Below are 14,327 nucleotides of genomic sequence, written 5' to 3'. Positions count from 1 at the left end.
GAGGTAGTGATAGCATTTGCCAATGGTACCCTCACAAACATCCCCATTTTTATTTTATATTACAATAAATAGTACCTGGGCGACCGAGCTTTGCTCGGCAACCTTCGAGTGTGCCGTATAACATACTTTGTTTTTCATGTCATCATTAATCAAACTCTACTTTTTTTTATATGTACACTAGAAGACCCGGCAGACGTTGTCCTGCCCTAAATTTGGCCAATCTGCATACATTTTAATAAGCTTTTTCCGTCTGAATCTGCCCTCCCCCTCTTCACTTTTTCCTAATCCTTTTATTCACTCCTCCCTCCGTCTTTTTCGCTTCACCTATCTCCATCTTCGTCTCATTCTATCTCTTTCTCAATCTCCTCCTCTCTTTTCTCTTTTCTATTCTCTCAATTTCTTCTCATTCTTCTGCATCCCTTATTGCCTGTCCCAGAAGGTGGTATGTATTTTATTCCAGTCCCAGTCCCACTCCGAGTCTCAGTCCCAGTCCTAGTCCTAATCCCAGTCCCAGTCCGTCTCTGGATAATATATTACTCTGTACTAAAGCACTCATCAACAGCTTTCATTTGATATCCATATTGTATAAACACTGTCTAGGCATTCACTGGCCCAAGTTTTGGCCTATATCTCGAGACACTAGTCACCCAGGGGTATGAAAATTACCCTCTGCTAAAGCACTCATCCACAGCTTTCATTTGATATCCACATTCTATAAACACATTCTAGGGGTACCCGGGTCTACGTTTTGGCCTATATCTCATGACCCTGGTCACCCAGGGGTATGAAAATTACCCTCTACTAAAGCACTCATCAACAGCTTTCATTTGATATCAATATTCTATAAACACATTCTAGGTGTACCCGGGTCCACTTTTTGGCCTATAGCTCGAGACCCTAGTCACCCAGGGGTATGAAAATTACCCTCTACTAAAGCACTCATCAACAGCTTTCATTTGATATGCATATTCTATACACACATTCTAGGGGTACCCAGGTCCACGTTTTGGCCTATATCTCGAGACCCGAGTCACCCAGGGGTATGAAAATCACCCTCTGCTAAAGCACTCATCAACAGCTTTAATTTGATATCCATATTCCATAAACACACTCTAGGGCTACCCGGGTCCACGTTTTGACCTACATATATCTCGAGACCTAGTCACCCAGGGGTATGAAAATTACCCTCTACTAAAGCACTCATCAACAACTTTCATTTGATATCCATATTCTATAAACACACTCTAGGGGTACCCGGGTCCACGTTTTGGCCTATATCTCGAAACCCTAGTCACCCAGGGGTATGAAAATTACCCTCTACTAAAGCACTCATCAACAGCTTTCATTTGATATCCATATTCTATAAACGCACTCTAGGGGTACCCGGGTCCACGTTTTGGCCTATATCTCGAAACCCTAGTCACCCAGGGGTATGAAAATTACCCTCTACTAAAGCACTCATCAACAGCTTTCATTTAATATCCATAATCTATAAACACACTCTAGGGGTACCCGGGTCCACGTTTTGGCCTATATCTCGAGACCGTAGTCACCCATTCACCTATCCTATATTGCAAGTTAGATCAAACTATACACGGGGTGCAAAAAAAATTCAAAATCGGTTCAGTAGTTTTGGAGTCCATTGGCCTCAATTGTGTGACACATGTTTTTTATAATTAAGATGTATTATATATTTTTACTTACCAATATTTGATTTCCTTAAAAATAGACTTCAAAAACATATCAAACACTAACCGCAAAATGAACTGGAATGAAAAATTTGAAATGGGTAATTCCAGCCTATAGTATAGGGATTTCTATGACAATTAGTGAAATAGAGAACCAAGTTATTTAGGTCGAGTATCTTCATGCGCCGAATTATTAATTTCAAACATTTTTTTAGTTATACACTATGAAAGTCTCACAATTTTATTACATTCCAAAAACTTTTAAATTTCACGAATGACAACTATCAGTTAGTTTAATTAAATGTCAACCTACTTTCCTAAGCGCCATCTGTTGGTAAGTAGTTAAATGGTTAGATGTCGTTTTCAAATTGAAGATATGCCTCTAGTCTTCAACGGTAGCAAATTACCATGGTGAGATATCTTTTTGCTATGGTGAGAAATCTTTGTAATAGTAATCTGTGAGAAATTGCAATTATTCATTTCATATTTGCCAAAAATATGCATTAGAATTTGCCACGGTGCCTTGATATTGCATTTCAATTTTATTAGCGTGTGTGAAATTAAGAAAATTAAGTCGAATCATGTGTAAGATTTCTTTACGAAGATTTTTAACTTTAATGTTCTCCTTTAATAGAATATAGTAAGTATAGTACTATTTTGTCTAACTACCCCAACCTTAAATTGCAACCCTACTCAAAAATGTCCCTATTGTAATGCGGAGTGAAATACCTTACGTTTGATACCCATATCGGCATATATCATGACATTTTTTTTATATTTCGAATAGGTGGCAACCCTAAATGGCAACCCTACTCAAAAATGTCCCCATTGTAATGCGGAGGAGAAATACCTATCGTTTGATACCAATATCGGCATATCTCATGCAATTTTTTTTAATTTCGTATAGGTGGCAACCCTAAATGGAAACCCTACTCAAAAATGTCCCTATTGTAATGCGGAGTGAAATACATTTCGTTTGATACCCATATCGGCATATCTCATGCAATTTTTTTTAATTTCGAATAGGTGGCAACCCTAAATGGCTGCCCTACTCAAAAATGTCCCTATTGTAATGCGGAGTGAAACACCTTTCGTTTGATATCCATATCGGCATATCTCATGCAATTTTTTTTTAATTTCGAATAGGTGGCAACTCTCAATGGCAACCCTACTCAAAAATGTCCCTATTGTAATGCGGAGTGAAATACCTTTCGTTTGATACCCATATCGGCTTACCATGCATTTTTTTTTTTAATTTCGAATAGGTGGAAACCCTACTCAAAAATGTCCCTATTGTAATGCGGAGTGAAATACCTTTCGTTTGATACCCATATCGGCATATCTCATGCATTTTTTTTAATTTCGAATAGGTGACAGCCCTAAATGGCAACCCTACTCAAAAATGTGCCTATTGTAATGCGGAGTGAAATACCTTTCGTTTGATACCCATATCGGCATATCTCATGCAGTTTTTTTTTAATTTCGAATAGGTGGCAAACCCAAATGGCTGCCCTACTCAAAAATGTCCCTATTGTAATGCGGAGTGAAATACCTTTCGATTGATATCCATATCCGCATATCTCATGCAATTTATTTTAATTTCGAATAGGTGGCAACCCTCAATGGCAACCCTACTCAAAAATGTCCCTATTGTAATGCGGAGTGAAATACCTTTCGGTTGATACCCACATCGGCATATCTCATGCAATTTTTTAAATTTCGAATAGGTGGCAACCCTACTCAAAAATTTCCCTATTGCAATGCGGAGTGAAATACCTTTCGTTTGGTGACCATATCGGCATATCATGCATTTTTTTTGATTTCGTATAGGTGGCAGCCCTAAATGGCAACCCTACTCAAAAATATCCCTATTGTAATGCGGAGTGAAATAGCTTTCGTTTGATACCCATGCCGGCATATATAATGATTTTTTTTAAATTTCGAATAGGTGGCAACGTTGTGAAGCATTCTGAGTGGCAACACCTAGGTAGAAAGTCTTAGAATGTGATACATTGTCTCTGCGCCAAATTTCATTTAAATCGGTTGAGCCGTTCCCTAGATCGTTCGGCTATACAAACATACAAATATACAAGAATTGCTCGTTTAAAGTTATAAGATATAATACTATGATGCAATTATTAAAACCTGCCTAGTTATTTATTTATTATTTCGTTATTCTTTAATTTCTAATTAAGAACACTGGAACCATGCCTTATACATTAGTGAATAACATTGAAAAACTTATCATAACTTTTCTGGAGAATCTCATATCATGTAAACAAGGAATTTGTAAATTTAAATCCCGTCGAAACCAAAATTTGCCTTTAATTGAACAAATTATAAGCTGCAAATCCACTGGTGCTCCAAGATTTTCTATATGTTTTTATATTTTGATGGAAGCTCATAATCGTCTTTTAGCCGGTGACAAATGTACACTAAGAGAACTTTATTACAAAGATCCAGCTAAATGCTGCAAGCCCGTCAGTATATCTAAAGGTGTAATTGATGTCTGTGCAATTTTACAGACTGTTCCATGGAATTTGGGTATTTTTGCAACTGGAAAAGGCCTAATTGCAGGTTATATACTTACATATTCAATTAAAACATGAGGGGTATTCACGCGGACCAGGTTATCAGCGTATCTGTTTATGTGGTTATAGTTTTTATGTAGTTTACAAAATCAAGTACACTGCAGGTAAATAACACAGGCCGAGAAAATTTAACCAACATTCAGACCCAGAAACCAGACTATTTATTTCCGAATGTTTATGATGCGCTAAATCCAAATCTGGCCTCAGAATTGCTCTATCGAGATATCCTGACTGAAAAGTGCAAAAAACACCGTTTTTGCCCATATTTGAGGTTATGTAGCCTTGCAGATGTTTTCATTGATCGAAATTAATGAATGGCATCTTTAAATACAAGTCTTCTATCAAATGGCGTTGAGTTTGCTCAAATAAAATTTTTTTCTCGCTGAGATATCGCATTTTGAAATTTTCATGTTTCTTTAGGAGATACGTGAGGGTTGGTGGATTCGAAGTTAAGTTGGTTAGCCCACTTGTGGTGTGAGATATCTAGATAAATAAGACTTTTTTTAAGAAAAATATGCGAGTAAACGCTGCCCACATGGATAAGTGGGTTAGCCTGCATGCGGTATGATAGGGGTAGTTTCTAGGGGTCAGGGCTGTGTGTGACTCGGTATCCGAGGGCTAGATAGTGTAGGGGTATGGTGAGTTAGCACACTTATGGTGTGAGACAAAATTTTAAGAAAAATAAGACTCAATTCAAGAAAATTAGTAATCGACTATATCACGTCTATATTATCTCAATCGATTTTCAGGTGTAGGAAAATTTAGAAACATGAAAATTTCAAAATGCGATATCTCAGCGAAAAAAATGATATTTGAAGAAGACTTGTATTTAAATATAAATAAAATAAATGTAAGGCGCGATAACCTCCGAAGAGATCTAAGGCCGAGCTTCTCTTCCAATTTCGCCGTGCTCTTGATTTTCCCTACAAATTGGCCGGACGGGACCTACATGCTTTATGCCGACTCCGAACGGCATCTGCAAGGCAGATGAGTTTTCACTGAAAGCTTTTCATGGCAGAAATACACCCGGAGCGCTTGCCAAACACTGCCGAGGGGCGACCCCGCTTCCAAGGCAGTCGGTTCTATGTACCGGAGCGACTCGGGATTTTTCCCGACCAAGGACTGTCATTTCAGTGTGACCCCATCTAATTTGTTTCGTCCCTCCCACAAATTGTCATCCTCCCAACAGCTCCTTGCAGCAGGACTGCTCCATATTCTCTTACTCCGGGAAGGCATCGAATCCAATTCGGGTCCGTCTCCTGACCCCGGTCCTGAGAAATGGTTTTGCTGCATCTGCCGGAAAAGAATCTTTTTAGGACGGTCATACTCTGTTCAGTGTGTCTCGTGCAAGGGATGGTTGCATCGGACAGGTTGCTCTGGGCTTGATCCCAAAACCCGACGTCCACGTAACTTTTATAAATCTTTTGTGGCTCCTTGCTGTTCACGCCCAAGGGCGTCCCGTAGTCTACGTCTAAGCGCCCCCCACTACCTTCCAGCAGCCCCGCTGCTCAGCAAGCCACAACAAGTACCCGCTGCTGCTCGCGCCCCACGGCGCCAACAACTCAAACAGCTGCTACCACTCATAACTACAATCTTCGTAGTAGAGTCGGAAGCAATGCTGAGCAACAGCCCCTGCCCCCGTCTTCTCCCCCCCTCTTTTCCGGCAGCAATCGTGTAGGTCAGGGAAACAGACTCTTAGTCCCTACCTCCGTTTGCACCGTTTGCCAGCACAGAACATATATGTTTGCGACATCAGCCCAATGCAGCTCCTGCCTTGGGTGGTGCCACTTCCCTAGATGTTCTGGTCTCCGCGACGGCAACCCCCCGACGGGTTTCATCGCGCCATGTTGCCAGGTCGCAAACCCAAATCATCCGGGTACCCCAATGCCTGCCCAAGGACGCCCAGTCCTAGGGCCACAACAGGAATTGCGTCCTGGCCTTCCCCAACCCAGGCGTAGTCACCCGTCACTTACAGAGTGGCGACGTCTCCCCTTATGCACTTCAGAATTCTGCAGTTAAACTGTAATGAACTAACTGGGAAGATTACGGAGATAGTCGATTTCATGAAGCGGCACAACATCCGCATTGCTGCGATTCAAGAGACTAAACTCACAGCAAGATCTGCATTGCAGACCTGCTCTGGGTATAACGTCCACAGGAAAGACCGCGAGAGCGGAAATGGAGGCGGTCTCGCGTTTATCATACACCACTCTGTGCAATATTGTATATTTGATCCTGGTATCGACCGCAGGGACAATGTCTTAGAACGTCAAGGCCTATCTGTCCGGTCAGGCGATGCAAACCTAGAAATCATCAACATCTACATCCCTCCTGCCACCTGTTGCCCCAGTGGATACCGCCCTAATTTCAGGGCCTTACTCACTGGCAACAATCGCATTATATTAGGCGATTTCAATGCCCATCATGATCTATGGCATTCAAACTTGCGGGCGGACAGTAGGGGTGAGATGTTGGCGGATCAAATAGAAGAAACGACGTTCTGCACAATAAACGGAGACGCCCCCACACGTATGGTAGGAAGCTGTCACAGCTCGTCAGATATCTCAATCGTGAGCGCAGAACTCGTAAACTGCATCAACTGGCAGCCGATGGTAACATTGGCATCCAACCACCTGCCCATACTTATTTCGCTTGAGCGTAACGCCGACTTCATCGTCACTGAAAAACGCACTTTCATAAACTTCAAAAAAGGAAAGTGGGAAGAATATAAATCCTTTACAGACAGCCGCCTTGCTGCCCTCCCTATCCCGACTGATGCCCGCCAAGGCGAGCGTGCCTTCCGTAGGGTCATTAAATCCGCCTCGGCACATTTCATTCCCGCCGGGAGAATTCCCAAAATCCGGCCTCATTTCCCGGCGGAGGCCGCAAACTTAGCGAGAGAACGTGACCTTATAAGACAGCTTGACCCAGGCGACCCCCAAATAAGGGATATGAACCAACACATCAGATTGCTTGTAGATGAACACATCCGACTAAGCACAAAGACAAAGTTTCCATCGCCTTTGGTGACAAAGTGCTGTCGGACGCGAAAAAATGCGCGAGCGCTTTCTGCCGACAATATATTATGAATCCTACGGTCGACAAAGATAGACGGAGAGCCAATAGACGCGCACATAAACACAAATTCAGCGCGTCACCAATCACCATCACCGCTAAAGAGGTTGAGGACGCCATTGGTCGTGCTAAACCATCCAAAGCAGTGGGCCCAGACGGCATAGCCATGCCGATGCTTAAAACCTAGGGAAAAGGGGTTCAAATATTTAGCGCATGTCTTCAATCTGTCTCTTTCCACCTTTGTCATACCTGAGAAATGGAAAATGGCCAAGGTGGTCCCGCTACTAAAGCCTGGGAAACCAGCTAACATAGGTGAGTCATATCGTGCGATATCTCTCCTATCGCCAGTGGCAAAGACGCTTGAAGCCATTTTGCTCCCTTATTTCCAAGCAAATTTGCAGCTAGCCCCACATCAGCATGGCTTCAGAAAACTCCATAGCACTACCACCGCGCTAAATGCCATTAGCACCCAGATAAATTGCGGTTTAAATCAATACCCCCACCATAGAACAGTACTCGTAGCGCTAGACCTATCAAAAGCTTTTGATACGGTCAACCATGGCTCGTTACTGCAGGACCTGGAAGGGTCTACCCTTCCCCCATGTCTTAAAAGGTGGACTGCAAATTATCTGGGTGGTCGGCAGGCATCGATCCCCACTTTTGTTTAATTTCTACATATCTAAGCTACCTTCACCACCGGAAGGAGTCACAATCGTTTCCTACGCCGATGACTGCACAATAATGGCCACAGGCCCAGGCCCAAAGATCGATGCGCTATGCAATAAAATAAACGGCTACCTCCCTGATCTCTCCAGTTTTTTCGCCTCGCGAAACCTGGCATTATCACCGACTAAATCTTCCGCGACCTTATTTACAACATGGACGCCCCAAATGTCGACCATGTCGACTACGCTACCGACTGTCCGACACCCCAAAATCTTGGGTGTGACATTTGATCAGGATCTACATTTTGGTGAGCACGCAGCCGCAATTGTTCCGAGAATTCAGAGCCGTAACAAAATCCTCAAATCCCTCGCTGGCAGTACTTGGGGAAAAGATAAAGAAACGCTCATGACTACATACAAAGCAATTAGCCAGCCGATTACGTGCTACGCGTCACCCATATGGTCGCCAAGCCTAAAAACCACCCACTGGAAGAAACTACTGGCCTGCCAAAATACTGCTCTCAGAATCGCCACGGGCTGTCTTCTTATGTCCCCAGAACACCATCTGCATAATGAGGCGAGAATACACCCCATCAGGGAGAGAAATGAGATGCTGACCAAACAGTTCCTGTTGAATACCCAGAAACCTGGGCATCCCAACAGACATCTGATTGATGAACCAGCACCACCTAGGGGCTTAAGGAGTCATCTCCGTAAGCATTTTGAGGAAATACGGCACCTGAGAACCCAGCCGTATGAAGTGAAAAAACACAAGCAGGTCCTTGGTGAACTCCATAAACAGGCGTCGGACCTTTATGCCGGGAATTGCCCGGTGAATCCAGTACTTAACGAAAATTATCCAAAACTTGCGGAAGAGGAACGCATACTCCCCAGGGAAACGCGTGTCACTCTTGCTCAACTTCGTTCTGGATACTGTAACAGGTTAAACTCTTACCTATCCAGAATCAACCCCGACATACAAAATGTATGCCCCGCTTGCAATGTGTCCCCACATGACACCAACAATCTCTTCAATTGTAATGTGGAACCAACGCCTCTAACACCCCTTTCCTTATGGTCCACCCCTGTTGAAACGGCAAGTTTCCTTGGACTCCCGTTAGAGGATATTGATGACAATTTTTGATCGGTCGCGGCTATTAGGTGGGGCGAGCATTGCTACAACAACAACAACAACCCCGCTTAGACAATTTTTTCTAATTGAAAAACCTTATTTCTAAAATTTTTATGTTGCTTTGCCCGGGGTGTGAACCCAGAGCATACGGTGTGATAGGCGGAGCACGCTACCATCACACCACGGTGGCCGCACATCGATGTATTTAAAGATGCTAGATAGGTTAGGATATCTCGAAAACCAGAGCTGATAGAGAAATTTTGAGGTCAGATTTCGATTCATCGCATCAAAATACTTCGAAAATATATAGTCCGGTTTCTGGGTCTGAGACGCTGTCGGCCTGTGTAATTTTTAAGCAGATAAGTTGATAACGAGCTGACATGAATATTCCAAAAAATGTATTAAATCAATTATTATATTTGTTTCATTTTGTTTTATATTTTGTAGGTGCAATCCGTTTTCATATGATTAACGGAGACATGATCGACTGTTTCACTCATGGCGGTGCTGTTGTACTACCACAAGATCACAATTCAATTAATCGTTTAGAAACAAGTGCTACATTTGTATTGGTTGTAGAAAAAGAGACTGTATTTTCCAAATTAATATCACAAAAAATTTTCGAAAATCTTGGTATGGATATAATTTTGATGACAGGTAGAGGATATCCCGATCTAAGTACACGTTACATTATAAATCGTCTTTCGACCATACATAAACTTCCAATTTATGCACTCTTTGATGCCGATCCATTTGGTATTGAAATATTGTTAATCTATCAATTTGGTTCGCGGAAAATGTCGCGAGAAATTTCAAAAAATCTAATATGTCCAAAAATGCGTTGGATTGGTATACATCCTACTGAATTGGTTATATTTAATTTTCCGCATGTAGCGTTAAGCGCCAACGATAATCGAAAACTTCAGCGTATGTTACGCTATAGCTATATAAAAGATGGCATACGATTTGAATTGCAAACATTACAGCACTTGCAGAGAAAAATACATATCGATGAGCTGCATAGTATTTCAGAACTTTTTCTTCTAAATGACTACATGCCAAATAAGATAAAACGGAACCTTATGTTATGAATTTTGATTCGGTAGAGATAGTCTTATTTTTAATTTTAGTCTTATTTTTTCACTAATTTGTAATGAAGTTAACGAATGTTTTAAGATGAACTTGAATACATATATCAAACTTGGAATTTGTTCTTAGAATGCTAACATTATATCAGAAGTGGAATTGTTAGAGTATAGTTTGTAAGTAAATATTCTTTGCAGAATAACACCTCGCCGTTTGTGAAATGGTAAAAGTATAGTTGAGGGGTCGACTGCTAATACGCTGTCAAAAATATCGAGAGGTGTCAGACGACGCGACGCGTCTTGACATCAGTATTAATAATCCGAAGGCGGAAAATAAAAATTTTACCCATTCAAAAGATATTAACGAAAAACCGAAATATGACCCGCGGGTCCCTCCGAAACCGGCGGTGTAATCCATAGTATTTTTGCGTAGAACACCTTTTTGCGTTGGCGGCCTTCGGCCGCGCTTATAATAAATTACCCTGGGTGGGTCCAACACTGGTTTGGCGACCAAAACTATATCCGCGCAAAACACTTATGTTCACAATTTTTTTATGGGTACTACAACATTACAACAATCACATGATAATCGCCAACTTCAACTGCAAATATCTCCGGACAGAGATACAATTTTTATTTTCCGCCTTCGGATTATTGTTGTCGAGATTAATACGCGTGGTAGCGTATTAGCAGTCGACCCCTCAACTAGACTTTCACCTGTGAAATTTATATATTTCACCGACAAAGTCCGTGTCCATTCTATTCATGTCATTGACGAATATTGGGTATTCATGTCGGTATCAATTTTGCTGCCGATTGGCCATGCGCTGCTCACAATGTCAATTGTGCCTTATGTACATTATGCCATCGATATTATCCCCAGCGGGCAACCTTTTTAAGGCAATGTCAGCGCAATTTAAAGCTTATGCAAACCAATTGTCAAGCTCACCTACCCGTGGTGAATCCTGTTTCTCTAGCAGCCGAGGTTCCGGTGACTTGTTACCAGAACATACCGGATCAATATACGGCAAAGGACCATCAACATCGATAACACTCCAAAAAACCTTCCGGGAGTGTCTTTATCGCTACAATAATAACAACATGCTGTCAATATTAATTATGTGTTAAAGTATAAGGAGATCCCAATAAGCGTATGTTCACAACAGAGCCACCATCAAGGGCACATACGTTGGCAACTCGACCTCTTAAAATACCTAAATCCGCCTTTTGATGGGACGGTGAAGTCATAGATCCTGCCAATAAATTTTTTATACTCAGCTGAGCAGAGCTCACAGAGTATATTAACTTTGTTCGCATAACGGTACCCCGTAACGGCATAAACTTATCGAGATACATATAGATATAGACTTCTTTATACAAAATGATCTGGGCGAAAAAAGAAATTCATTTAGCCATGTCCGTCCGTCCGTCCGTCTGTCCGTAAGCACGATAACTAGAGTAAATTTTGAGGTATCTTAATGAAATTTGATATGTAGGTTCCTGCGCGCTCATCTCAGATCGCTATTTAAAATGAACGAAATCGGACTATAACCACGACCGATATCGAAAATTTCGAAAAACTGAAAAAGTGCGATAATTCATTACCAAAGACGGATAAAGCGATGAAACTTGGCAGGTGGGTTGGCCTAAAGACGCAGAATAGAATATTAGTAAAACTTTTGACAATGGACGTGGCACCGAAGAAGCTAATTTAAAAGTTTTGCAAGCTGTAATTTGGCAGTCGTTGAAGATATCATGAAGAAATTTGGCAGGAACGTTACTCCTATTACTATATGTGTGCTAAATAAAAATTAGCAAAATCGGATGACGAACACGCCCACTTTAAAAAAAATGTTTAAAAGTCAAATTTTAACAAAAAATTGTATATCTTTATAGTATATAAGTAAATTATGTCAACATTCAACTCCAGTAATGATATGGTACAACAAAATACAAAAATAAAAGTAAATTCCAAAATGGGCGTGGCTCTGCCCTTTTTGATTTAATTTTTCCACAATACTTTTAATGCTATAAGTCGAACAATGATTTTATTAATCCTTGTGAAATTTGGTAAGGGCATAGCTTCTATGACGATAACTGTTTGCTGTGAAAATGGGCGAAATCGGTTGAAGCCACGCCCAGTTTTTATGCACAGTCGACCGTCTGTACTTCCTCTTGGCCGTTAACACGATAACTTGAGCAAAAGTCGATATATGTTTACTAAACTTAGTTCACATACTTATCTGAACTCATTTTATCTTGGTATTAAAAATGGGCGAAATCCGACTATGACCACGGCCAATTTTTCGATATCGAAAATTTCGAAAAATGAATAAAATGCTATAATTCTATACCAATACGAAAAAAGGGATGAAAAATGGTGATGCGATTGGTTTTTTTGTCGCAAAATATAACTTTAGACAAAACTTTTTAAAATGGGTGTGACTCCTACCATATTAAATAGAAGAAAATGAAAAAGTTCTGCAGGGCGAAACCATAAGTCCTTGGAATCATGGCAAGAATACTGTTCATGGTATTATATATATAAATAAATTAGCGGTATCCGACAGATGATATTCTGGGTCACCCTGGTCCACAATTTGGTCGATATCTTGAAAACGGCTTCACATATAGTACTTAGGGCTACTCCCTTTTAAAATACTCATTAACACCTTTCATTTGATACCCAAATCGTACAAATACATTCTAGAGTCACCCCTGGTCGACCTTTATGGCGATTTCTCGAAAAGGAGTCCACCTAATAGAACTAGGGCCCACTCCCTTTTAAAATACTCTTTAATACCTTCCATTTGATACCCATGTCATACAAACACATTCCAGGGTTACCCTAGGTTCATTTTCCTACATGGTGATTTTCCCTTATTTTGTCTCCAAAGCTCTCAGCTGAGTATGTAATGTTCGGTTACACCCGAACTTAGCCTTCCTTACTTGTTTTTGTATACAGCTTCATATGCCTTAGCGCAAAGGAGGGATGTAATTTTTGGAATTCAAATTGCACCATACAAAGCTTCATAGCTTCAACACATCTCTCAACCGCTCCTACGAGAACCGAATGTTGTCACAAATAAAACCAAAAAATTACTGTCTGCATCGCCAACACTTCCATAACATCTTGTTGAAACAACAATAAAAATCGTGAGAAAGTATGAAAATGCTTTGTTCACAAAAAGTTTTTCTTTGATTCTTTTAAATTTTTGTAAAAAATGTACCCAGCATAAAGCCAGCTTTATCTTCCAAACATAATTTATTAAACCTTACTAATAAGATAAGTACATTTTTATCCGATCCTATTCACTTATTCTTACTTACTTACTTAATTGGCGCTTAACCGTTTAAACGGTTATGGCTGTCCAGCAAGGCGTGCCAGTCGTTTCTTCGCTCTGCTAACTGCCGCCAATTGGTCACACCCAGGGAGTTTAAATCGTTTTCCACCTGGTCCTTCCAGCGGAAGGAAGTTATGGCTGCCAACAGTAGTGTGGTAGCCTAGGCGCATATGCGGGATTCTTTGCTCGTCGCGGGTGTTCAGGGCGATGTCATCAGCATATACCAGTAATTGCATGCTTTTTTAGAATCTTGTTCCAGAGCGGTTAAGTTTTGGAGCTAGTATAATTTTCTCCAGCATCAAATTAAAGAAATCACACGATAGGGGGTCACCTTGTCTGAAACCTCGTTTAGTTTGGAACGGCTCGGAGAGGTCTTTCCCAATTATAACTAAGCTGATGTTGCTCAGCGTCATTTTGCCCAGTCGTATAAGTTTTGCGGGGAAACCAAATTCAAACATAGCGGGATATAGGCAGCTCCTTTTCGTGCTGTCGAAGGCGGCTTTAAAATCGACGAAGAGGTAATGTGTGTCGATTCTTTTTTCGCGGATTTTTTCGAAGATTTGGCGCAACGTGGTCGATTTAATTGCGAGAACTTCCATCGGCGGACAGCCATTTAGCTTGATGTATCCTTGTATGCATGAACCTCGTACTGGATATGACCATGTTTCGAGCACCCACAAAGTCAATCAGCCTCAGTCAATTAGGAGAAGTTTCGTTGTGTAGGCTGAACTTTCCGACTGTGAGGCC

The 14,327-nt window shown here is 41.2% G+C and overlaps 2 protein-coding genes across 2 annotated transcripts in view; both read left to right on the top strand.

The window, feature by feature from the left end:
* The window catches only part of mei-W68 (meiotic W68), a 53,716-nt gene extending 41,286 nt beyond the window's left edge, over nucleotides 1-12,430 (top strand). Inside the window, exons 2-3 of the mRNA XM_067771604.1 lie at nucleotides 3,884-4,265; nucleotides 9,599-12,430. Of these exons, the coding sequence (XP_067627705.1) occupies nucleotides 3,884-4,265; nucleotides 9,599-10,242 (1,026 nt within the window). The 3' untranslated portion in view covers nucleotides 10,243-12,430. The remainder of the gene's footprint in view (nucleotides 1-3,883; nucleotides 4,266-9,598) is intronic.
* par-1 overlaps nucleotides 1-14,327 on the top strand; it is a 262,434-nt gene that overhangs the window by 41,293 nt on the left and 206,814 nt on the right. The gene's annotated exons all lie outside the window — the stretch shown is intronic.

Source organism: Eurosta solidaginis, chromosome 3 (genome assembly GCF_040869045.1).
Source record: "Eurosta solidaginis isolate ZX-2024a chromosome 3, ASM4086904v1, whole genome shotgun sequence".
Classification (NCBI taxonomy): Eukaryota; Metazoa; Arthropoda; class Insecta; order Diptera; family Tephritidae; genus Eurosta; species Eurosta solidaginis.
Note: the sequence above shows the minus strand (reverse complement) of the source record. Positions and strands in the feature narration are given on the sequence as shown.